Here is a 25,524-nt window from a genome sequence, read left to right on the forward strand (position 1 = left end):
ACAGGGCTTAATTAATAAATAAATGGTGACAACCGGCTTTTCATTTACAAGAACAAAATTAGATCCTCAGCTTTATGCCATTCCTAAGATTAAATTCCTGATGGACAGAAATCTAAATACAAAAATGAAACTTGGGAATTTGGGTGGCTCAGTTAGTTAAGCATCTGCCTTCGGCTCAGGTCATGATACTGGGATCCCAGGATAGAGCCCCAGGTCAGGGGCTGAGCAGGGAGCCTTCTTCTCCCTCTCCCTCTGCCCCTACCCCTACTCATGTGTGTGCTCTCACTCACTCCCTCTTAAATAAATGGATAAAATCTTTAAAAATAATAATAAAAATAAAAATGAAACTTAAAAATATTAAAAGAAAATATATGTTTACAATGCTCAAGCAAAGAAGGCTTTTTAAGCAAGGCTTTTTAAAACACAAAAGTTATAAGGGAAAAAAATATGATCAATTTAACCACATCAAAATATAAAACTACAGAACAAAAAATACACCACAAGGTTAAAAGATAAAGCAAATACTGCAAGAAGACATCCATAATATATATAATCCATGGTTAGTATCTAGAATTCATAAGGAACTCCCATCAATAGTATAAACAGAAAAATAAGATATTAAACAGAAAATTCAAGAAAGAAGGAAATTCAATGGCCAATAAAGATATGAAAAGATGTTCAACTACAATAGAAATTGGTGTAAATACTACTTATACCAATCAGCCTGCCAAAATCTAAAGAGTCTAACAATACCAAGTGTTGATGAGAATACAGAGAAATGGCAATTGTTTAACACTACCAAGAGGGGTGTAAGCTGGAACCAGCAACTCTGGAAAGTTTTTTGGCAACATCTCATAGTTAACAATAAGTATATCCCACTACTGAGAAAGTCTTCTGCCAAGGAGACATGTGCAAGAATGTCTCTGTATCATCATATAACTGTAAAAAACTGGAAACAATACAAATGTCCACCAGGAGAATGGATAAATAAATAGTGGCTATTCATTCAATGGAATACTCCACAATAGTAAAGATGAAAGAACTAGGTGTGTATTAAGATAGGTAAAGTCCAAAATAACCAAGTGAAAAAAAAATTGGCAGAATGTTACATTCAGTCTATCATTTTTGTAAAAACAAACACAACAAAACAAACCCTCCAGGTATATAGTCAGGTATAAGAATGCAAACTGGAAGAATTCATGCTAATTTCAGAAAAGTGGCTCCTTCTGAGGATGGAAAAAAGCACGTGGAACTGGGGAGTGCAACAAAGAAGAAACTTCAACTCTAATACTTGGTATTTTATGTTTAAAAATTTAAGCTAAAATTACAAAATATTACTATTTGTCAATTCAAAATGGTGGGTATACAAATATTCTCTCCACTTTTCTATGGCTTTAAGATCTATAGTCTAAAAAAAGTTAATAGGGGAGCCTGGGTGGTTCAGTGGGTTAAGCCTCTGCCTTCAGCTCAGGTCATGATCTCAGGGTTTTGAGATCGAGCCCCGCATCGGGCTCTCTGCTCAGCGGGGAGCCTGCTTCCTCCTCTCTCCCTCTTTGCCTGCCTCTCTGCCTACTTGTGATCTCTCTCTCTGTCAAATAAGTAAATAAAATCTTTTTAAAAATAAATAAATAAATAAATAAAGTTAATAAAAAAGGAACACCTCACTTTCACACAGGAGAATAAAGAAAACTTGATGTGTATACCTATTCAAGTCAAAATATAAAAATGTGAATAGAAAGAATACAAATTAACTTCAGGATAATGATTATCGCTGGGCATGGTACAAGCAAGGGTTACAAGAGACACTAATCACCATCAGTAATGCTTTATTTATATCTTTAAAAATATATCTGGAACTGGCAAAATGTAATTTCTGGGTAGTGATTAATGTTTTATTTCTTTATTTTCTATACCCTGAAGTATTTCATAATTTAAAAACTGAAAGTTAAAAATAAAAATAAACTCTGTGTTCAAAAATACTGGAAAATGTTTTCTGTGAACTGATTTGCCTTCTTTGCCAAAATAAATAATTAAGTTAAAGAACATATTACCTTTGTGGGAAGATTATATTTTCCATCTGGAAGAGAAAAACCTTGAACTTCTCCACATGCAGCACAAAGAAAAGCCATCTTGGTGCAAAGAGGCTTTATATTACTGACTCGAACCACTGTCCCTCTCAGAGCAATGTATTTTCCATAGTAATTTGCCCGGACATTCTTGAGCTGTGTCAACGGCTCATAGTTATAGACCCTAGAAACAAAAACAAGAATGTATCTATCTGTGAATTTACAAATGAACCAACAGTGGACATTATCTCAACCTTCACAACTTCCTTTTAGGAGCAACTGGAGTACTCCAACCATATCATCCCTTTACATCAGAAATTTCACAAGAATTAAACCATTCTTAAAGATTAAAAAATGCTAAATCTTCCCTTTTCTTATTCATTGGCTGTTCTCTAAGGGAAAAAGGAAAAAAAAATACCAACAGAAAAATTTTGGCAACAAAAAAGTGACTTTTCAGTTTCTAACTTCTTTTTCAAAAACTGTTAACACAATGTCTTCTATAAATTCTGGAAAAGAAAAAACCCTGGTAATTATCTTGTTCATTTCTTCTAATGAGAATTTAAAATCTTAAAATAAAGATGAATTAAAGAAAAACAAAATGTAATTTGCTCTGTGTCTAACAGAAACAGCAACAAAATATAAACACACCACTTAGTGTATTACATAGAGTATTAAATAGCAGGGACTTGATAAGTATACACCCAAAATCAATGTTTATAAAAATATGAAGATTGGGAAAAACACCTTATTTAGAAAGGAAAAGTTTATTTTTGTCATGATCTCTTAAGAATGCTCAGGGGGTTCATGTGGGTGTTATAACCAATGAGATAGCAAAGAACTCATATCCTTTTTACCAATTTCTTTGGCTTTATAAAACAAGGTTCTCATTCTTAAAAGTCTTAAATGTGAGATTCTAAATACTTCAATACTCGCAAATCCTCACCTTGCATGAATATGTGGCACATTTACTATTGTTTCCCCATCCTTAGACAATCCTTCCTGGGCTTGTAATTCAGCTGCATGCCTTTCAAGGTCCCTTGTTAACACCTAAACAGGACAAGTATTTACTTAAAAGTTGGAAAACAAAACATCCTCTTGAAGCAGAACTCTTCTACAAAAAATACAAAGTTCATGAATATAAATAGTTCAGAGCAGAATATTAACAGAACTCTAACAGCCCTTTAAAACTCTGATACTTAATTATGACTACTTGTTTTATAGTGGATTGTTTTACCCGGGATTTTGTGGTCCCTGGACTGGAAAACTCCAGCATCCCTATCTACTACTTTCTGTCCAAACTAAGCTTAATAGTAAAAGTCGTTACAGTGGGCCCTAAAGCTATTATTACCTCCTGGACAGGCTCTGGTGATAACATTTTTCTATTTCTCCATATTCAGTGATTTATTAAGAGAGAGAAGATAAAGATGACTTTTGAAATACTCAATAACTGCTCCCTTGGCATCAACATTAAATAAGTATTTAATAACCTCCTGTATATAAAGCAGTATGCTGACAATCTGTGAAAATGAGATGCACATACATAGCTCTGATTGTTACAAAGACCATAAAGATTTAGAGACAAAATACTATGCAAATTTTGAAGAAAAGGTCATGAGAAAGGTTTCATGGAGAGACAATAGCATCACACAAATTTTGACATGCAACGTAAGGGGCATTCCATGGTTAAGGGACAGCATGTGTAAGAGATCAGACTATTGAAAGAATCCTGGGAAGAACTCAGCTTAGCTGAATGGTAGTGAGTGAAAGTGGAGGAGGAAGTTGAACTAGATCATGAAAGGCCTTCAATGCCTCAGAGTGGATTTAGATTTCACTTTGCAGAAAAGTCACCAGTTTCCAAAGACAAATCATGTTCTACCAGGTCTAGCAAGTTTAGGAAACATAATGAAGGCTTAAGACTGATGCAGTAAAGGTGGAAAAGAGGTGGATTTAAGAGAAGTTTCAGAAATAGAAATGAAAGAATGTGGTGAATTGGATACAGAGAACAAACGAGAGGACTCTGAAGACAACACCAAGGTTTCTGGTCTCCAGTAGCAGCAGTGTACACATCTTTGTAATAAACTATTCCTTGCACCTGGCTACCATTACTTCCTCTGCACTGTGTGCACTTCTCAGTAACCTTTAAGACCCATTGTAACTGTACCATCTCTACAAAGTCTTCCTCTGAGCTTTCCCCATTCCTCCCCACTCACTGAGGGTCTTATCTCGATCTCTGAATACAGCAAGTACTTTATCCACAGACAATACTTTATCTGTGCCTGTTCTGAGATTTACTACTCTTTACTTTGAAGCATTTATCTCTTTGGCAGCCTAAATACTTTCACATGTGTTCTGTCAACTAGCCTGAGAAAAAGTCAGGCAGACACTGCACATATTATCATTTTCAGTTTATATATGGAGACGCTCAGGGAGAGTAAGTGACTTGCCTCATGTCATAGAACCTAAATCTGAGGTTGCTTTCCAAGTTCGTAACTGATAACACGATCCTTGTCTTATCTTCCCTATGAGACTGCTTCCAAGGAGCTCTTTAATTTCTGTATTATCTTCAATAGACTAAGCTAAATCAAATAAAATAAATGTTATATTTAGATAAGCTGTTGTATACAGAATGAATGGTATCTTGTAGAAAGTGTACTGTTATTGTAAAATCTTCCTTTAAAATTTTGACAGAGTCTGGACAAAAATAAGTCTTTCTTTACCTGATGTATTGCCAGACCCATGCAAGCCAAGGTTTCCTCAGGTGTATCCCTCAACTCATTTGCTATATTTGGTATCAAGTCAGCCATTTCATCGTCTTCTGTCAGTTCTTTAAAATCCACCAAAATACTTCCCTTTCTTTCTATTTCATCCTAGAAAATATTAAGGCATGAAAGCAATGATGGTTTTTAAAAGTTAACTATCGTAACTAAACATTCAATTACACACTTTGAAAAAGCACGTTTATACAGTGGTAACAATGAGTAAGTATAGTAAGCTTTGTACCGCTTAAAGTATTTAAAATATATCAACTTATTTATGTCTTTTTTTTTTTTTTTAAGATTTTGTTTATTTATTTGACAGACAGATTACAAGTAGGCAGAGAGGCAGGCAGAGAGAGAGGAAGGGAAGCAGACTCCCTGCTGAGCAGAGAGCCCAATTTGGGGCTCAATCCCAGGACCCTGGGATCATGACCTGAGCCGAAGACAGAGGCTTCAACCCACTGAGCCACCTAGGCGCCCCTTATTTATGCCTCTTAATAACCCTTGGTGGTATTAATACTATTATGCCCAACTGATACATGAGAAAACCAAGATACAAAGAACATAAGTAATACACTCAAGTCCACACCGCAACTAAGTGGCAGAGCTGGGATCTGGATCAAAGCAGTCTGGCTGCAGCATCTACTCATCACTAGCACCTCAAATACATCGTTCAAGAAAACAACACATAGGGGCCCCTGGGTGGCTCAGTGGGTTAAGGCCTCTGCCTTCAGCCCAGGTCGTGATCCCAGGGTCCTGGGATCGAGCCCCACATCGGGCTCTCTGCTCAATGCAGAGCCTGCTTCTCTCTCTTTCTCTCTGCCTGCCTCTCTGCCTACTTGTGTTCTCTGTCAAATAAATAAATAAAATCTTTAAAAAAAAAAAAAGAAAAGAAAACAACACATAAATGTGGACTAGTAGCTTTGCAGTACAGGAATCTTACCTTATCATATAGATCAATACGCTTTGTGAAAAAATGTTCAAATGCTTGAATCTTCTTAATCAAAGGAGAGCTACTGCTGTAAACTAATCCAACAAAATGGCATTAGCACTAATAATCACATGTGTACAGATATATTTTTCATGAGATGGAAGAAACGTGGATACATGCCAAAGGACTTTTCCCAATTACTTTGCATTCTGATAACATTTACGTAGGAATATAGATAAGTACTGAGTGAATAGTTAAGATTCTAAAACAAATTTAGGTCTGCATAATCTTAAACGCAGATAGGAAGTGACTCTCTCTAAAAACACCAACATCTGGGAACCTTTGTACTGAACCTTTGACACTTAATAGGACCTAGTAGTTCAAACAGCTTACATAATAAAGCTTAAAATTAAAATTATAACAATTATAACAAATTATTTTATAATTATATATATTAATATATATAATTATAACAAAGCCAAAGCTAGACACATGATTAATAAATTCTTATTCAGAAACAGAGATAAAGACAGGAAGTCTTTACAAAGTAAATTCTACTAGTCCAAACTGCCACATCCTAAAATCAGGGGAGAAAGATCACTACACTTCACTCTGTTCCTAAAACCTTTACAGGGTAAAGTTCTAGAACATTTTCAAATTGGTCTTCCACAGAGAAATAATACTGTGAAGCAGTTTGTAAGTACAGATGATTAAGCCTAAGGCATCCCCTGAACTCATCTTTAGGACCAGTCTAAAGATCACTTCTAGTGTTCTGGGCTAACTGCTAGGCACATATTGCAGGTGCTGGTAGCAAATGCATCCTAAAGCAACAAAAAACAGACTACTTATGAAACACATGTGTGTATATATTAGGGGAAAAAAAAAAACCAACTCTCAATACAGAAAACATTTGTGAAGTGCTTTATTCATTCACCAAATGAATACTGAATGCTTGCTATGGGCCAAGATCCTTGCCTTAAAGAAGTACACAATCTAGTGGGAAAATAACCTACAGATATATATGACCATGTAACCCATAACTAATAAAAGATATAACATAGAAACTCTAAGAATGCAGAAAAGGCTAGTCTCCAAACCAAAAAAACAGGTATATGATGTTAGCTGATGTTCTTGATTATTAAAAGGGAGATCCCTTAAGTGTGTTTCTACACAAACCACTGTTGATGGTCTCTCCATTCCAAGTCCGCTGTTCTATTTTCTGCTCTGTGATGCTATGATCGAGATCTGCACAGTGCATTTCCCAGATTTCCTCTAGGTTCTGCCAACTGAAGGCACTTTAAAGACTGGAAGGTGGCAACAAAAAAGGATTCTATTTTTGTTTCTAATTCTTTTCAGCATCTCTCCAGCTGCAGAAAATAGCTGTAGCTCCAGCCTCCAGCTCTGCACATCAGCCATGTAGTCCTCTCACCAGAGCTACCAGCCACAAGCAGCTTCATTCACTGCAGGGGTCTGAGCACAGGTGTGAAGGGTAACCTTCAGAGGTCCAAGTACAGCTTTGTAGGGTGCCCTCAGAGGCTGAAGTAACAGCCCTTCCTTTGAATTCCTACGTCGTGGCAACCTCATAACTTCTTACCTTTTATACCCTCAGCCATAAGGATGGTTGCTGCTTCCAGAAGCTACTATTATCTGGGGGCTTACCTCAATGTTCCCCTTTTGCTCTTTTAGACTTCCATCTGTATATTCAATTCCCTGTATTATATCCTCTTTTTGAAATACTTAGAGTGGTTTCTGCTTTCCTCATATAAAACCTAAAAATATTCTTGAAATAAACATGATTTGTTTGGGTGAACTAAAATGAAAGAAGGTGGTACCTATCAGTAAGCTAAATGAATTATAATAATATGAGCTGTCCAAAGACAAGTTATGAAAATAGAACTTATGGTACTTTTTGCACTTTTAACTCTACCTTCAGAGAAATAAAGCTTCCAGCCTTTATATGGTATTAATTGGTCCAATGTTGATTGCAGTAGCAAAGACTGTGGGGTTTGTTCTGAAAAACAAACAAACAAAAAACCCTCAGAATACTATGTTAGCAGAAATAGCATATGTGCTGTCGAAGCAAGTGCTATGTCAGTAGAAATATACTACATTTTTTCCAATTTGCTTCTCCTTCCAGCAACGAAAAGCTGACAAAATATATAGTAGTTACAGGTTAAGTTACACGTTTCAGTAAAAATATTTTATCTTAACATTTAAATGCTACTTTAGTGAATAACATCAAATAAGACTGAAATTTAAGTTAAACTACTTTGTAGGACAGGCATAGTTTCCCTCATGAGGGGAAAAAAAAGTTGAACAATATTTGACCTCCCCTACCAGGAGTATGTTTTCTTGTGGTTTTATTCAGGTCAGGTCTACGTTCTCTCTCTCTCCATTTTCCTGTGAAACTCCCACCACCTCTTCCTCTTTTCCAGCTTTGAAATCTTCCTTGTCCAAATCCTCTGCCTCTATAGTCTCCATTCATATTTTCTAAGATTAAGAAAAAAATCTTCAATTCCTTTATTTCAAAATAACAGTGAAACAGTGCTCAAAATGTATTAGCATAGTAAATAAGAGAAAATTAATGTATTCTAAAACTTAAAAAAAAAAAAAGATTTTATTTATTTATTTGACAGGCAGAGATCACAAGCAGGCTGAGAGGCAGGCAGAGAGAGAGAAAAAGAGAGAGGGGGAAGCAGGCTCCCCTCCGAGAAGAGCGCCGGACGTGGTGGTCAATCCCAGGACCCTAAGATCATGACTTGAGCAGAAGGCAGAGGCTCAACCCACTGAGCAACCCATGTGCCCCGAAAATTAATGTATTCTAGTTTGAGATTAGCAAACAGGCCTGCAACAGTGTACACTATGATAATATGAGATGTAGCTTCAAACACTCTGCAGATATCCTTCTAATTCCCATCTCTCTCTTTTTTTCCTTATTTATTTATTTATTTGACAGACGGAGATCAAAAGTAGGCAGAGAGGCAGGCAGAGAGAGAGAGAGGAGGAAGCAGGCTCCCTACTGAGCAGAGAGCCCGATGCGGGGCTCTATCCCAGGACCCTGAGACCATGACCTGAGCCAAAGGCAGAGGCTTCACCCACTGAGCCACCCAGGCGCCCCTTTTTCCTTCTTTTTAATTCCAATTAGTTAACATGCAGTGTGATATGTTTCAGACGTACCACACAGTGATTCAACACTTCCATACAGGCCTGGTGCTCACCACAAGTGTACTCCTTAATCCCATTATCACCTATTTCACCTATCTCCTGACCCACATTCCTCAGGTAACCATCAGTTTGTTCTCTCCAGTTACTATGAGTCTGTTTCTTGGTTTGTCTCTCCCCCCCATCTTCGCTCATTTGTTTCTAATTACACATATGAATGAAATGATATTTGTCTTTCTCTGACTTACTTTGCTTAGCATTATACTAACTCTATTCATGTCATTGCACATGGCCCCATCTCTTTTTAAGGTATATCTATGATGCTTCACCAAGTATACTGAATGTTCATAGAATAAAAACAAAGTACTGTACCTGTTTGCAAGGAGTGCCTATTATACAAGTGAAAATAACACAATAACTCTGAGATGACTTGTTTATAGTGTTTTAGACTTATAAAAGAGCAGCACTGGCTGAACATATCCTGACCTGTGACACTAGGAATACATCACCATCACAGCCCCTTATACATAGTCAATCCTGCATGCCGTATCCACTTTTATCAGAGATACAAGGATATTCTTACATAGGCAACTAATGTAGACCTTTCTGGAGAAGCATAGGAGTGGGACATGGTACACACACATTTCAATCTTTCCTCTCTGTAGGGGTGAAATGGGAAAGAAGTTAATTTTCTGGACCTTAACTTCTTAAAAAGACAACATAAGAAAGATCATTTCTAGGTGAATATTGACTAGACAAATTTAGTTTTTAGATAAATTTGCTGAAATGCAATAGTTTTTTTGACAGATACATCTGTATCTGTCAATATGATCCTTTTCATTTTGCTAATTATCTCTTCACATTTTGTTTTGTACACAGCAAGATACTTTTTTTTTTTTTTAACTCAAAGATAGTTCTGGCTAAGTATCAAAAATTCAAAATGTAAGTGACCTATAAAATGGGTTTTGAAATAACTCCTATGGGTGGAGCACAGGGCAAATTTAGGGCCGTAAGATGATTCTGTATGATCCTTTAGTGGTGGATATACAATATTATGCATTTGTTAAAGCCATGGAATTGCACTACAGAAAGAGAGAACCCTAACATAAACTCTGGACTTTAGCTAGTAATAATGCACCAATATTGGTCCATTAATTGCAGCAAATATAGCACACTACTGCAGGGTGTTAACAAGGGGAACCTGGGCTGAGGGGAGAGAAGAGAAAATTATAAGGAACTTTCTGCAACTTGTGCCATTATTTCTGTAAACAAAAACTGTTCTAAAAAATAAAACCTATTTTTAAAAACAGTTCCTAGGGGCACCTGGGTGGCTCAGTGGGTTAAAGCCTCTGCTTTCCGCTCAGGTCATGATCCCAGGGTCCTGGGATCGAGCCCGGCATCGGGCTCTCTGCTCAGCAGGGAGCCTGCTTCCCTTCCTCTCTCTCTCTGCCTGCCTCTCTGTCTACTTGTAATCTCTGTCTGTCAAATAAATTAAAAATAAAAATAAAAATAAAAACAGTTCCTATCCCAAGGACTTAAAAAAGAAAGAAAGAAATATAAAGAAAGAAAGAAAGAAATATATCCGAACACTGGGGTGCAATTCTTCACAAAGGACTGTATCCAATCTGTCTGGCGGGATTTAATTGATAAATAAGTTAATACCCAAACAGTTCACGATGTTGGGACAAGACAAAACTGAAAATCGTCCAGACCATATGGCAAGTTAGGAAACTGAAGCCCCCCAAACTGATCAAGGTTCAAGTTGTCTGGTGGCAGTAGTGAGCTTCAAACTCCGTCTTCACACACGCAAGACGAAGCGCCCCATCGAGAACGCTCCATACCGTATCTTCCCCAAATGAGAACAGAGTGAGCACAACTAGTAAAAATCCCAACACAAACCAAGAAATACGACTGCAGAGCTGAGTAAAGGAGCCACCCGGCGTCTGCTGTGCTTCGTTAAATATCCTACTTCATTTAGCTCTCCTCACGCTGTTCTTACTTGCAAAGAATAGAGGTCCCAGAGCTCTCTCGGTTTTCAGCTGGGCAGGGCCCTGGGTGGCAGCTGGTGCGCCCCGCCTGGCTCTCCCCTCGTTCCGGAGAAGGGTGGGGGGAGACAGACGGGGACACGAAGAGTCTGAGGTCTGAGCTCCTCAGGTGACTTCTGGCGAAGTCCCGTGGGTCGCAGTCCTCCTAACGTCCTCGCGCAGGGGCCGAGTCTCATCTGTTGGAGCAGCTCGGGGACCTGTTTCCCCCTACACCTCAGAGGCTCGCGGGGAGATGTTTAGCTACTCAACCTGAACTCGTCGGCTTCCAAATTCTTTTTTGGCGCGTCTGTGACGCAACTTCCGTCCAAGGAGCGGCGAGACGAGAGGGGCGGAACAGAGTGCAACCAATGAAGGAGTTCGGCCAGGCGGAAGCCGTGTTGCTGCCGGAAGCCGCCCGGAGGTTCCGACCGGAAAGCGGAAGCGGCGCGCAGCACGTGGGGGCGGTGCCGGTCGGCGGGTTCTGCGTCCACTCGGCTTGTGGTAGTGAGGCTGGCCGCGGCTACAGCCGAGCACTAGGGGCGGGGCGCTGGGGGCCGGAGAGTCGCTGCAGAACCCGGAGACCGGCTAAGCTCCATGGAGGGCTCAGGAGAACTGCCGGACCCACAGCCACCGCATCCCGGGGACCACCGCATCCGCGACGGCGACTTCGTGGTGCTGAAACGGGAAGATGTGTTCAAAGCAGTGCAAGTCCAGCGGAGAAAGTAAGTCAGGTCCCTGGCCTTAGGGCTCCCCATCCCCATTTTCTCGTTACTCCTTCCCTCAGGTCTTGCCACAGAGCCCTCTTCCACCAGAGTCCCATTCTTGATTCTGTAGATCCCCAACCTCCTCTTTCGTTTTTTCCTTTTGGTCTTCCTACAGAGGCCTTTTCCCCCAACATCCCATTCTCGGCCCTTGGGGTCTCATCTATCACTCCTGTCTTCCCGCAGAGTGCTCCTTCCGTGATTTCAAATCTGGCCTTCTGCCCTCAACATCCCTGTCAATCTTTCCACAGGGTCCCTTTCCCATTCTTGCCCCTCGGGCGCTCAGGTGCCCTCCCCGCTCCCCACGCTTACATTTCCTTCTGTCCTAGGGTTCTTCCAAGTCCGTGAGATGTTCTCTCTTGTTGCCTCAAAGAACCCATCAATCATCCTCTGATATCCTTGCCTCTCAAGGTCCTCCCCTCCCTTGCCTTTTCCCTAAAGACCATCCTTTCTTCCTATTTCCTGAGCAGGATCAATCCCACAAAAAATGAAACCTCTCCGACCTTTTCTGTCCCTCAGGCTCTTCTCTCTGTCCAAACTGGGATAACTGTTAGACGTAATAATGCTGGGGAACAACTTCTCAGAGCCCATAGGATCACTCTAGCGTTCCTTCACTTTCCAGGAAGGGATGCCAGGTCTGGGAAAGTTACATTTCTCAAAAGCAGTTGGCTCAAGGTCTCAAAACTTGAGATTATGCTTGATTTTTGATCCTGTTGATTAGTTATAGCTCTGTTTTAATATTAGAAAAGTGGGAATTTTTGGTAGCTTCTTGGCAGGGGTGGTGAGACTGTTACACCCTAACAGCTCATTAATGCTGAAATGTATTGAGATGTTTCGGTTAATTATCTGAAAAGTGCAACCAAACTTTCTTTTGAGTTAGGTTATTACAGTACTTTTGACAATGAAATAAGTTGAGTTTAGTGTCAAGAGAACAGCTTTCTGCAGACCATAGGCCACGTAGTGGTAGATTGGGAGTTTCTAAGTGTGCACATGAGGTGAATTATTTTACTGCTCTGTGAATCAAACTGTTGATTGGTATTTAAAGTGAAACAGGTGTCATTAGAAAATAGTCAAGTAACAGTCCCCAAAGCAGCATGCTGGTGACAGCCAAGTCTTATTGCACAAGAATCAATTTAGGAGGGCGCCTGAGTGGCTCAGTTGGTTAAGCAACTGTCTTCTGCTCAGGTCATGATCCCGGAATCCTGGGATGGAGTCCCACATGTGTATCCCAGCTCCACGGGGAGTCTGCTTCTCCTTCTGATCTTCTCCCCTCTCATGCTCTCTCTCAAATAAATAAATAAAATCTTAAAAAAAAAAAAAAGAATCAATTTAGTAAAGACAAAGAAATATTGGGGGGGTTCCTTTAGTCCACAAATATAATATCTGCACCATTTTCTCTTTAAAATTTCTGATTAAAAATATGGGCCAGCCTTCAAGTATATACTTTTTGGAAAGAGCCAGTGCTAATTATTTAAACTATTTAATTGAAGTACAGCGGTGCAGCACAGTCCTTGTAAGTTTGATGAAATGATACCAAAGTTTACACAGCTGTATAATGACCATGCAGGTGATATTTTGGTTTTTCTTCCTTTTCTTTCTCATACTTTTAAGTTGCTTAATTTTAGAATGTGGTTGTTATTTATTTATTTTTTTTTTTAAGACAAAGCTTTTCCATTAACAATAAGGCAGGTAATAACATCTTCATTTCAAAAAGTACTCTGGAAGCACTCGAGACATACTTATTTGGAAATACTTTTCATTACTTTTCTTGGCAGAAGCCAGTGCATTAGTTGCCATTTTATTTAGTTTATGACCTTCTGAGCTCATCTATATCCCAGGGCATATTCTCCCTTCACTTTTTTGGGGGTCTGTATGCATCTGACTGGGCAGAAGCAATCTGACTTTTTGAGAAGAAGACTCTGCAAATCCCACTCCTTCTCAGTGAAGACATGGCATCACATTCTTCTGCCTGGTCCCATTTTCCTGACTGGGACAGTGACCTCTTGCCACGCATCAATTTAAGTGACCCACCCTTCTTTGAATATCAGACCAGCCTCGAAAAGGATAAACCCAACTCAGCTCAGTGTTTCCTGAGCATCAGGGTGCTCAAGGGGTGAGCATATGGAGTGCACATCTGGGCTGAACTGAGTTTCAACTGAATTGACTGGACTTATGTCAGCAAATATTTTAAAAATCTGTTATAGTCTGTTATGTTATAGAAACTGGGAACCTAGCAAAGAATAAGAATTGACCCTATCTGGATCACTTAGGATCTCACAGGAGTTCGCTCGGATGATTCAAGTGAGGAGATTTAAAGATTTTATTTATTTATTTGACAGAAAGAGATCACAAGTAGGCAGAGAGGCAGGCAGAGAGAGAGAGAGAGAGAGAGGGAAGCAGGCTCCCTGCGGAGCGGAGAGCCCGATGCGGGGCTCGATCCCAGGACCCTGAGATCATGACCCGAGCCGAAGGCAGCAGCCCAACCCACTGAGCCACCCAGGCGCCCCTCAAGTGAGGAGATTTAATGAAGATGTGACACATACACATACAGTGGTGTGGAAAGGTTTAGAGAACCAGCAGAGAATGGTGATGCACCCAGGGTCTAGTAATGGTGGGAAAGTTTTGGTAATGGAGTCTGGGTGATGTGGTCTATGTATCTGTCATAGACTCCTGGGGCACAGAGAAAGGAGAAGAAAGTGTAGGTGGGGGACAAACAAAATTAAACAGTATGTGTCTTCCAGGATGCAAAGTTCTGTAGACGTGGGTCATGTCCTAAAATTAGGTAGGGCTTCCTGAGATCCATTAGCCTTTTCTGGAGCAGACTGTGTGGTATGGTAGAAGGAAGCAGGCTTTGGGGTCAGGCAGACCCGGATTTTAATCCAGCTTCCACTTTGTAACTGTGAATCTTGGACAAGATACTTTTCCCTAAGCTCAGATTGCTCTTCTGGAAGGAGCTATGTCCTAGGATTACTGTGAGAATTAAATAAAAATATGAAACACAGTGGCACATACTGCCTAGCCATTGGTCAACATTCAGTGGATATTAGTTTTCTTTTTGGGGAAAAAATTTTTTTTTGTTTTTGTGGGATTTTCCTCTTAAATGATAATATAAAAATCCAGGTAATGGGGAAAGCTGATGTTGCCCAATCCTCAGTAGAGCATCGTCAGTGTTAAGCACCATTTTGAAATGTATAGATTGTCAGTGATATTTACTTGTAAATATAATTTGCCTTTACTAGATAATTTTGTTTGTTTGTATGTTAAGTAGGCTCTATACCCGGTGTGGGGCTTGAACTCACAACCCTGAAATTAAGAGTCTCATTCTCTACTGACTGAGCCAACTAGGCAACTCTGTTTTTACTAGATAATTTTGAAAGAAAATAGCCAGTTAGACCAGGGAATTTGCTGAATCCCTGTCATCCCGATGATAGTTCAGTTTCAAGAGTTTTCTAGTTAGAGTTCAAGTAGTGTGACGGTGTGTGTCCAGTGGCCTGGCAGTTTCAGTGACCCTTTATGCTGTACAGGAAATTTACAAAGCTGTAAGTCTGGACATCCTGTCATTGCAAATTGGAGCCAGACCAGTGCCTCAGAAGAAGGTCTTCTGTCCTTGTTTCTCCTTCCAAATTCAGTGTTTTTGTATGTTCTTACTAATTTTATGTCTCTGCCCCAACCCAGTTCTCTTTAGTTCATTTGTCAGTTTATGTCCAGAGGTAATGCTGCTGATCATTCTTTATGGAGACCAGTTTTGAAATAAACTTGATTAAACCTTTCTTTTTTATACTGAATGCAAATGAGATTCAGCTAATTGCATTTTCTTCCCTAGAAAAGTAACTTTTGAAAAACAGTGGTTCTATCTGGATAACGTCATTGGCCATAGTTATGGAACCACATTTGAAGTGACCAATGGAGGAAGCCTTCAGCCTAAGAAGAAGAAGGAAGAGCCTGCTTCAGGTGCACTACTTTGGGTATATGAAATAGGTGCTCTCGAGCTGGCTGGTCAGAAACCTGTCGACCCCAGTTCTAAAATGCTAACTCAGGCTATCCCGAAAGAAATTTAAACTTGTAATCTAAGAACTGGAGCTTGGTGGAATGAAGCAAGGTCTGCCTTTGGCTTTGGGAACCTGGATTCTGGCTCCAGCCCTTAATCCTAGAAGAATCCTTGCTATTTCAGTGTAAGGGCAGGTAGACTCGTTTCAGCGCCCCGAAGTTCCCTAACAGCTGGAGGCAGTTAAGAGTCTGGCTTCGAATTTAACTGACTAGGTTTAATTCCAGTTTCATCACTTGCCTTGTAATCTTAGGCAGGTTACTTGATTTCTCTAGGTCTTCTATCTGCATTTGTAAAATGGAGCCATAAATACATTTAATGCCTAGGCTGTAGCCAGTTTGAGTCACATAACATATAGGAAGTTCTTAACAGTGCCTTGCCTATAGCAAAGACCCCATAATTTTAGTGGTTATTGTTAGTTAAAATTAAATATTTCAATATTTGTTGAAATAAATGTGTGTAAAATAGTTTATTAGTAAAAATAAAAATAATTTTTAAAATCAAATAACTACAATGCTGTTGAAGTTTTGGTTCACACCAGTTAATTAAGTGCTTTTAAACTAACCTCCATATTTTTATTGAGCACCAAATCTGTGCCAGGCATGATTAGGCATTGTCTAAATCATCTCATAAAGTGTACAGAGCAGTGGGGAACACCAAGAATAAGTAGAAAAGCAAACAGCACACTTGTAGATAGTGATGTGTGCTGTGAAGATGGTAAAGCAGGGAGGTGTACTGGAGGCTGACTGGGTGAGACGTGAGTGAGATGATGAGCTCAGTCCTGAGGGCTGGAAGGGACCTAGACCTCTGTCATGAGGGCACTCACAAGTGGAGGGAGCAGCAGGTGCCAAAGCCCCGCAGTGAGCCTGTGCTTGGTGTGCTTAAGGAACAGAAGAGCAGCATGGCTGAAGCACAGGGGCCGAGAAAAGGTCACTGGGGTCCAGAGCGTGTACGGGATGGGCTGGATGTGGACATGAATTTAGAAGAAGAAAGATTTTACATAATTTCAGATCATCAATGTCATTAAGCAATTTCCTTCCTTAGAGACCAAAGAAGCAGGCACTGATAATCGAAATATAATTGATGATGGGAAATCTCAGAAACTTACTCAAGATGACATAAAAGCTTTAAAGGACAAAGGCATTAAAGGAGAGGTAATATTCAAAGGATGTTGTGTTTTGTTTTTGTTTGGTATTGAGGAAATTGCTTGGATTTTAAATCAGGATTTACTTAAGGTGAGATGTAAAAATACTGCTTTTCTTTTAGCAATAGCTTGACCTGTACATGCCATTCAGTAGATGAAAGATTTCATTTCTTATATACAGGAATTTATGTAAGTGAGTGACAACTGATATTATTAGCAAAAGAGAATTTAATAACTTCGTGACTATCAGAGCTTAACTTGGTTCATTTTCAGTAATGTTTTCAGCCAGTGTCTTCAGGAAGGACAATTTCCTCTATATCCTTTCTCCTTTTATTATGCAGTTCTTTTTTTTTTTTTTTAAATCCTGTTTTAAGTACAGTTACAAAGTACTTGTATTTTAGGTAGAGGTAAAAAAAAATGCAGTTTATTTATTTAGACTTCTGTGGAAAAGGGACTGGAAAATCAGACCTTTGGATACATTCTAGGGTAAGAAACCTCTGAAGTTATCATTTCCATGGAAATAAAGTTTCAGGAAATCTGCTTGCTCCTTTTCTTATAGGAAATAGTTCAGCAGTTAATTGAAAATAGTACAACATTCCGGGACAAGACAGAATTTGCTCAAGATAAATATATAAAAAAGAAGAAAAAGAAGTAAGTGGATTTTGTTCGAAAAGGATGAAAGTGTTATATCTTTATAGGTTTATAAAATGTTTATCATTAAAAATAAAGTATTTTTAAACCAGTTTTAAAAAACTGATGTCTTCTTTTTTCTTCCCCCAGGTATGAAGCCATCATTACTGTTGTGAAGCCATCCACCCGCATTCTTTCAATTATGTATTATGCAAGAGAACCTGGAAAAATTAAGTACGCTTTGTTTCCTTTCAAAAGTATAATTGGGGGAAAATATATCTTTAAGAACGGTCATGATTTTAAGTAAAATGAAAAACTTGCTCACCTGCATAAAGTGTCCTCCTACCTCATGAATTGTAAGTTCTTTTTACCGTTGCCTCCAAAACAATCTATAATCTTATCAACATAATTTTTATGAAATAAACAAAACTTAAAAAAATGATTAAAATAGCTGCTTCTGCTTAGCTAAAAATAAACAAATCATTCTTTTTTCCTTAGCCACATGAGATATGATACACTAGCCCAGATGTTGACTTTGGGAAATGTCCGTGCTGGTAATAAAATGATTGTAATGGAAACCTGTGCAGGCTTGGTGCTGGGTGCAATGATGGAACGGATGGGAGGTAAGATTTACCATTTTTAGGTTCATTAGAGCACTACCATGATATGAGTAGAAGGGCTTAAAAATGTAAGGGTACAGAAAGTGAGGCTGAATTACTGCAAGATTCACAGAATGGCTTGGGTGGGCCCCCGCCGCCCTAGTCCCTGGGACCTTCGTGCAGTCCACATCTCAGCCAGTGCTATGTCGGTGCCGCTGGATGGCAGTTGCCCTTTCCCCAACTTCTGTATCAGTGGGGGTGTTTAAGAAGCCTTTGGCCGGCTTGGACCTCCAGGACAGTGATTTCAGTAAATTCTTGGATAGCTGGTTCTCATTTTATTGGCCAGAATTGAGGGGATTGGATGAGAAGACTATGTGGGGTATATTTTGTCCTGGAGGAACGCACACAGTTTGCCTGCCCTTCCTCTAACCTGGTTTGCCTGCCCTTCCTCTAACCCTGTGGCAGGTAAGAACTTCGAGCTGCCCTGATTGAGGTTCAGACTGGGGGAAGGCTGAGAGCTAATCGCCAATCACGAGACACCCAAATTTGCAAGATCATACGGTTTTATCATAGTATCACGTGGAGGTTCATGTGTTCTGGAATTGTTTTTCCTTCCTTGGGAATATTCATGGGCAAACGACCGCCAGGGGGAGCTGCATTATCCCGCAGCCCCTACAAAGAGTAGAGACATTCAGTCTTCTTACAGTGGAGGACCCTAAGGGTGTCCTGAGTCTAGAATCCCCTCCATCCAGCAGATCTTTATTTTTTTAATCTCTTCAGGTTTTGGTTCCATTATTCAGCTGTACCCTGGAGGTGGACCTGTTCGGGCAGCAACAGCATGTTTTGGATTCCCCAAATCTTTCCTCAGTGGTCTTTATGATTTCCCACTCAACAAAGTGGACAGTCTCCTAAATGGAACATTTTCTGCGGAGATGTTATCTTCAGAGCCTAAAGATGGTGCTTCTGCTGAAGAAAGTAATGGCACCCTGGAGGAAAAACAGACTTCAGAACAGGAGAATGAAGACAACGTGACAGAAGCGCAAGAGAGCCATCACCCACCGGAACAGGAAACGATGGAAATCGTCTCGCAAGATCCAGACTATAAGGAGTCTAAAGAGAAAGGAAGCAAAAAGGATTATGTAAGTGTTAAGAGTCCCACTTCCTTCATAATATTCCTCTCCGAGTTTCATTTGGCACTGAGGTTTGGTGTGGCTTTGGAGCATCAGTGCCCAAGATAATAAATACCAGAGCAGACAGAGAAAATGTGTGCATGGATGTGCACATGTGTGTCGTGTATTCTTTGGGACGGAGCTTTGGGATCCAGGAGCATTGTGTAGGTAGCTTACTGATGGTTCTGTAACAAACTGGTTTGTGTGTTTCCAACTTCCTCATGAATGACCTTCTGTTGCTTTAGTCCAGGTTGATAAATACCATAGAAATTTTTGACAGACCATCATTTCCATAAACCTGATTGAATGACTGCAGTATGCTAGTTTCTTCTTTTTCTTCTTGAAGATTCAGGAAAAGCAGAGGAGACAAGAAGAGCAAAGGAAAAGACACTTAGAGGCTGCTGCTCTGCTGAGTGAAAGAAACTCAGATGGGTACGTTGATGAAGGAATACAGATACCTGGGTATCCGTGGGCTGTGCTTCCCACGGAATTCCTCGTGTGTCTGCTTCGATTATAGTGGGAGCAGAGATGATGAATCTATCTTGTTTTTTAAGACAGGAGGCTGCATCTGGTGGATGTGGGAAATTGTGTTGGTTTCAGAGTTCTAGAATAAATTTGAAGCGTCTCCAGTGATAGTGTATCAGATGAGTCTGTGTGGTCCTGCTATATGCAGGGGGTAGGTCATTCAAATTGATACCACTGTGGCTAATGGTAAAGGCTGAGGAAAACCTGACAGGAGACGTAGATTCTGATATCTGCAAAGGTAGAATTACAATGTTGGATTTGTTTCCAGATGATTTTTTTTTTAAGTCAAGAATGTCATTAAATGCTATTTAGAGTTGCCAAGCACCAAGAGAGCTTTTAGTTCATTTTGTGTTTCTTAGAAACACATGATTTTATTTTGGGGGGAGTTTGTAGAATGTGGTATTTAAAGCTCTTCCTTGCGTGAGTCATGGCAAATGAATAGATGATCATTTTTTCTGAAGATTTTACTTACTTGAGAGAGAGAGACTACAAGCACGGGTAGTGGCAGAGGAAGAGGGAAAAGCAGGCTCCCCGCAGAGCAGGGAATCGACACAGGACTCAATCCCAGGGCCCTGGGATCATGACCTGAGCCAAAGGCAGGTGCTCAACCAACTGAGCCACCCAGGCATCCCAGTAGATGGTCATTTTAAATGCATTTTAAAATCTATGCTCTACCTTGCCAAGGAGAGAAATAATTTGTCTAACTTTTTTTTTTTTTTTTTTTTTGCAGTTTAATTGTTGCTAGTCGTTTCCATCCCACTCCACTCCTGCTGTCTTTGCTAGACTTCGTGGCCCCTTCCAGACCGTTTGTGGTCTACTGTCAGTATAAAGAGGTAATGCTGACGTGGAAGTGCTGGGAGTTCTTACACTGTGTGTTAATACTCAAATCACAGCCCTCACAGGCATTCTTAACAGAATTCTGTTTATGCCTTTAGCCCCTGTTGGAATGCTACACAAAACTGCGGGAAAGAGGAGGGGTCATCAACCTCAGGCTGTCGGAAACCTGGCTCAGGAATTACCAGGTACGTGTTTTTCCAGCTGGTTCCAGGGGGCTGCTCTTCTGAGTTGCTGGCTCTCTGCAGTGGTGCCAGAAGCTGTTAAATAGATGCCCATATTTCCATCTACAGATGAAAGAATCTCCTGCTTGTAACTCAGACAAAGTGCCCTGGCTCTTCCTGACCCTTTTTCCTCCTTCACGTCAGGGTCTGTTACTCTGAAACTCCAGTCCAGAGCCAATTAAAATGCAAACAGTTATGGTTCGTGTTTCTCCAAGGCCTCATGATCACTGTGGAGGGAATAACTGATGATAGCAAAATCCCTAGGCCAACAAGAAAGTGACTCTGCTCCCTCAGCTGAGATGTCTTTGCAGCAGATTTTCAGGATTTACTGGTGGGTCCAACATCAGTTCAGGTCCTCTGGAAGGCACACGCTAAGATAGAATTAGAAGTATAAGGGTTTTATGGGGGAAGATGCCTCTGAAAGAGGAAAAGGAGAGGGAGCAGAGCCAGGTAGGAAAGTCCTCAAACCGTATTGGAGGTCTGACTGCTGCAAAAGGAGGGGGAGAACGGGAGATGGGGAGGAAGAGCCTGCAGTGCTCCCTTCAGAAAGTCTCAGCCAGGATGATGGGGAACCCCAGAGCAAAGTTTGCCCAATAAAGGAGCCCTGTCTTGGGCAGAAGTGTTGCGGTCCTGGGTACCCATGCTCAGTAATCGACTTGGAGCAGCCCATGGCCTCCCTGTGTATGAATGCTGCTCAGGATCCCAAGGAAGCAGCAGCGAGAGGCTTTCTGCTCCTCGAACTCCTCACAGCTGGTTCCCTCTTGAAGGGAGAACTGAGGGAGTACCTCCATGGCCGCCACAGGCCCTGCCATGCTGCTTGCACATCTACTGCCTTGATCCAAGATACTCAAGGCCCTGAGCAGACTCCGCCCTACATGGCAGTGATCTTCTTAAGCTATGGTAACAGCAGAGAAGAAATTGTGTCAGAGTTAACAAGGTATCAGGGGAGGGAAGCTCTGGATATGTCCAGTAGCTACTTCTCCGTGGACCCACACTCCACTATTGGCTGTGAAGCTTCCTGGAGCCAGCAGGCCCAGAGTACTACACAGACATTTGCTTGTTTGCCACTAGAAACTTGCCTCTGGTTTGAGAGCAGCAGCTTCAATTTTATTTTTCAGAAGAAAATCCTTAAAACCAGCTTAAATCCTTAATCTGCACGTGAAGGAAGGCACTCTTTAGAAATTGATCGGATTAAATCTTCAAGAGAATCTCCGTCATTTGAATTCTGATTTCTGGCATGTGTATTGTTAGCATGTGCTTTATCTGCTTAGGAAAACATGAATGTCTTTCTGTCTTGATTAGGTTTTGCCAGATCGAAGTCATCCCAAACTACTGATGAGCGGAGGTGGGGGGTACCTTCTCTCAGGCTTCACTGTCGCCATGGATAACCTTAAAGCCGACCCCAGTCTCAAATCCAACGCAAGCACTTTAGAATCACACAAGACTGAAGAGCCAGCAGCTAAAAAACGGAAATGCCCGGAGTCTGACTCTTAACCTTTCAGAAATTGCTCTGATTTTTTTCGTCAGGCGCTATACAGTTAGTAATTAAACTTTAAATGCCATCACTAATTGTTTTCTCATCTTCTAAAAGTAAGTAAGTCTATATACTTGTTCCTGGGAAGGACGAGTAAGCTTTTTGTCCGCCTCTGGAACAGATAAATTTGGTCTATGAGAACATCGAGCCTGGGGTATACACAGTGGACTAGTGTGTATGTGGCCAATTCTGTTTATTTCACAAAATCCTCTAAGTACTTGTAGTACTCTGTGAAAATATCTTGAGAATTTAGAAATCCTAAAAATATCTTTATACAAGACTTCATTTATACATTAAACTAAGTGGAATGACACAACATATCCAAAACTTAGGTACTGACAGAAAGAATCTGTGGAAGAGATTTCTTGTGTTCATTCCACTCTCTTCAACTGAAGCAATATGGATGTGTGAGTGTATGAGATTGACAGCACCAAAAATACCCTCCTTGCTCCCTCCAGTGGAATAAACTTTTTTAAAACACTAGATTTTTTTATTTTAATAGTGGACAGCTTAGGAAAGTTCTGAGTATTTATTGTACTGCTTTTTTGGGTCAATGCACAAAGGGGTAGTAGGGTACTTTTTTGCGTTAATTTGCCCATCTCCTCATTCTTTGTTCCGAGTGAAATGCCTAGAATTTTTGTGTTTTATTAAGTTAAAGGAAACAGCAAAGGTTTTTTCCCCCCATCCAGAGACTTACAGAAATAGACACACACTCGTGTTTATGGCTATTGGTATATACACACATATATATTTATATATACGTATGGAAACAGAGAATGCACTATTTATAGGATCTATGACAAAATTTAGTGCAGGGCTTTGACCAGTTCTCATTGCATTAGCATCACTCCTTGTCAAGTGTATTTTAAAGTGCCTTTTTTGGTGATTATTAATGCTGGTCTGTTGAGCTCTGGCATGATTAGGTGGTTAGTCTTTCTAAGCTCTGAAAAATGTATAAATTTGGTCATCTGCTACAGCCAAGGAGAGTATTTAGAATAAGCTGTGGCCCTTGTCTTGCTCACTAAATATGCTCGTAATGTGTATCGCGACATCATTATAGCATAGATGCTGATCAGCAAGGAGCATCTCAGACAAAAAGAAATAACATTTTCCTAATAGCATGTACTATCCTGATAATGGTCAATGTGATCACCAACCAGTACAGTTTTGATTCCTTTTTCTTAAAACAATGGCTTTTAAAGAATAAAAGTGTTTCCTATTACGATTTGTCTGATTTACATTAATGATGGGGTCAGTGACACTGCATTCGCTGGCTTTCAGCTGATTGTGACACGTGGTCTATATAAGAAAACAGGCCCACATCAACACCTCACTGAATATGTCCTTACAAACAGTCGCCACCCACATACGACCTGTCCCAGTTTGTCCAGGAGAACACGTGTGCACAGACTGGATTCTGTAGTGGCTGGTCTCCACTGGTTACTCTTGTTTAAATCCTCTCCTTGGGATTCATCCAGTTTTCAAGGCTCATCTCATTTCATTCATTCTGGACGTCGGCACTATCAAGGCATGTGCCCATGGATCCACCCCTGGAGCTGACTTGTGAACTCCTGTCCTGCACCAGCAGCAAAAGTTGCCCTTAACCTGTGTTATTTTTTTTTCTCTTGCATATAATGTACTTCATCTTTAAGGACTGATGCTTAATTCAGTAACTTGAAAACTTAGTGTGTGCCAGAATTCCCTGGTGGGCTTATTAAATCCAGATTGTTTAACACCTCCAAGTTTCTGATTCAGTAGTCTGGGGTAGGCAGAAGATTTGCATTTCTAGGAAGTTTCCAGGTGATGCTGCTGGCCCAGGAGCCACTGCCTGAGAAACACTCCTGTGTGTGCACTCACATCAAGAATGCGGCAAAATACATGATGCTGTTGTCCTGTTTGTAAAGTGGACATCCACCTTTGGAGCAGATGAATGGGTAATTCTATGACTTCTGGATATCAAGCCACCAGGAGAATTATGTGAAATAACACTTTAATGAGTGGCAGTCAAAAAAATAAAGACAAAAGTCATTTAGTGATATGTACCTTATTTCTTCACTGGATTAAGATACTTGGAAATATACAGTGGTGCCAATTAGATGATTTTTTAGCACTAAAATTGTGTGAAGCACACCCCTCGCCCCAGTTTTATTGACTTGTCATATAACATTGGATAAAGTGGGACACCTCGGTGGCTCAGTTGGTCAAGCATCTGATTCTTAGTTTTGCCTCAAGTTGTGATCTCAAGAGCCTTGAGATCGAGCCCTGCGTCAGACTCTGCACTGAGTGGGGTGTCTGAGATTCTTCCTCTCCCTCTGCCCTTGTCCCCACCCCTGCTCATGTATGCACACGCGCTCTCTCCCTCTCTAAAATAAATCTTTTTAAGAAAAGACAATATCATGTAAGTTTAAGGTGTATAACTTGTTATTTGTTATATTTATATATTGCAAAGTGATTACCACCATAGCCTTAGCTAACACCTCCATCCCAGCACATAATTACCATTTCTGTTTATGGCGAGAATGTTTAAGATTTACTCTACTGGCAACTTTCAGTTTATACTCTTTGATCAATATCTCCTCAGTAACCACCATTCTACTCTCCATTTTCATGGCAGGATTTCCTTCTCATCGGGCTAATTAGTGTTGCATTGTGTATAGATACATCTTTATTCATTCATAAACAGACACTTAGGTTGTTTCTATATCTTGACTATTGTGAATAAGGCTGCAGTGAACATGAGAATACAGATACCTCTTTGAGATACTGAGTTTGTTTCCTTCAGATCTAATCCATATACAAAAGTCTATATGTTTACACTCCCTGTGTTTTATTATTTTGATGGCACAATTTTTTTCATAATCTGTATATTTGTATTTACAGTTATTTTTAATCCTTTTGTCTTTTAACCTTTGTACTAGAATTATTAGTGATTTATCCACCACCATTACAATATTGTGAATTTAACTATGTATCAGTGAATTTCATACTGTTTTCATTTCAGTTACCTGATTAGTAGCTTCCATTTTAGTTTAATGAATTCCCTTTAACCTTTCTTGTCAAGCTAGTCTAGTGCTGATGAACTTCTGCTTTTTGTCTGGAAAATTCTCTCCATTTCTGAAG

At 40.2% G+C, this 25,524-nt stretch overlaps 2 protein-coding genes across 3 annotated transcripts in view; one reads left to right on the forward strand and one right to left on the reverse strand.

Moving 5' to 3' along the window:
* LOC132008161 (DNA helicase MCM8) overlaps window positions 1-11,241 on the reverse strand; it is a 47,204-nt gene extending 35,963 nt beyond the window's left edge. The window contains exons 1-7 of the mRNA XM_059386575.1: window positions 10,915-11,241; window positions 8,091-8,243; window positions 7,681-7,764; window positions 5,766-5,848; window positions 4,784-4,933; window positions 3,010-3,113; window positions 2,052-2,250 (exon numbers count right to left, since the gene is read on the reverse strand). Of these exons, the coding sequence (XP_059242558.1) occupies window positions 2,052-2,250; window positions 3,010-3,113; window positions 4,784-4,933; window positions 5,766-5,848; window positions 7,681-7,764; window positions 8,091-8,238 (768 nt within the window). The 5' untranslated portion in view covers window positions 8,239-8,243; window positions 10,915-11,241. The remainder of the gene's footprint in view (window positions 1-2,051; window positions 2,251-3,009; window positions 3,114-4,783; window positions 4,934-5,765; window positions 5,849-7,680; window positions 7,765-8,090; window positions 8,244-10,914) is intronic.
* A 133-nt stretch (window positions 11,242-11,374) lies between these two features.
* On the forward strand, window positions 11,375-23,626 carry LOC132008128 (tRNA (adenine(58)-N(1))-methyltransferase non-catalytic subunit TRM6). Of its 2 annotated transcripts, XM_059386521.1 has the most exons (11): window positions 11,375-11,661; window positions 15,524-15,651; window positions 16,790-16,899; window positions 17,449-17,540; window positions 17,670-17,753; window positions 18,018-18,142; window positions 18,899-19,257; window positions 19,634-19,719; window positions 20,543-20,645; window positions 20,748-20,834; window positions 22,173-23,626. In XM_059386521.1, the coding sequence occupies exons 1-11, from the start codon at window positions 11,534-11,536 to the stop codon at window positions 22,362-22,364; spliced, it is 1,494 nt and encodes a 497-aa protein (XP_059242504.1). In that variant the 5' UTR covers window positions 11,375-11,533; the 3' UTR covers window positions 22,365-23,626. The 2 variants fall into 2 exon arrangements, with proteins under 2 accessions (XP_059242504.1, XP_059242505.1); XM_059386522.1 differs by lacking the exons at window positions 15,524-15,651; window positions 16,790-16,899 and having other exon boundaries at window positions 11,579-11,661.
* Window positions 23,627-25,524: the final 1,898 nt, after the last annotated feature.

The sequence above is a fragment of the Mustela nigripes genome, unplaced genomic scaffold, assembly GCF_022355385.1.
Source record: "Mustela nigripes isolate SB6536 unplaced genomic scaffold, MUSNIG.SB6536 HiC_scaffold_75, whole genome shotgun sequence".
Lineage (NCBI taxonomy): Eukaryota > Metazoa > Chordata > Mammalia > Carnivora > Mustelidae > Mustela > Mustela nigripes.

Coding starts and splice junctions, on each gene's coding strand:
- LOC132008128 (XM_059386521.1), top strand. CDS start 11,534: ATGGAGGGCTCAGGAGAACTGCCGGACCCACAGCCACCGCATCCCGGG. Junction 15,652..16,789: donor GAAGGAAGAGCCTGCTTCAG/GTGCACTACTTT, acceptor TTCCTTCCTTAG/AGACCAAAGAAGCAGGCACT. Junction 17,754..18,017: donor AGAGAACCTGGAAAAATTAA/GTACGCTTTGTT, acceptor TTTTTTCCTTAG/CCACATGAGATATGATACAC.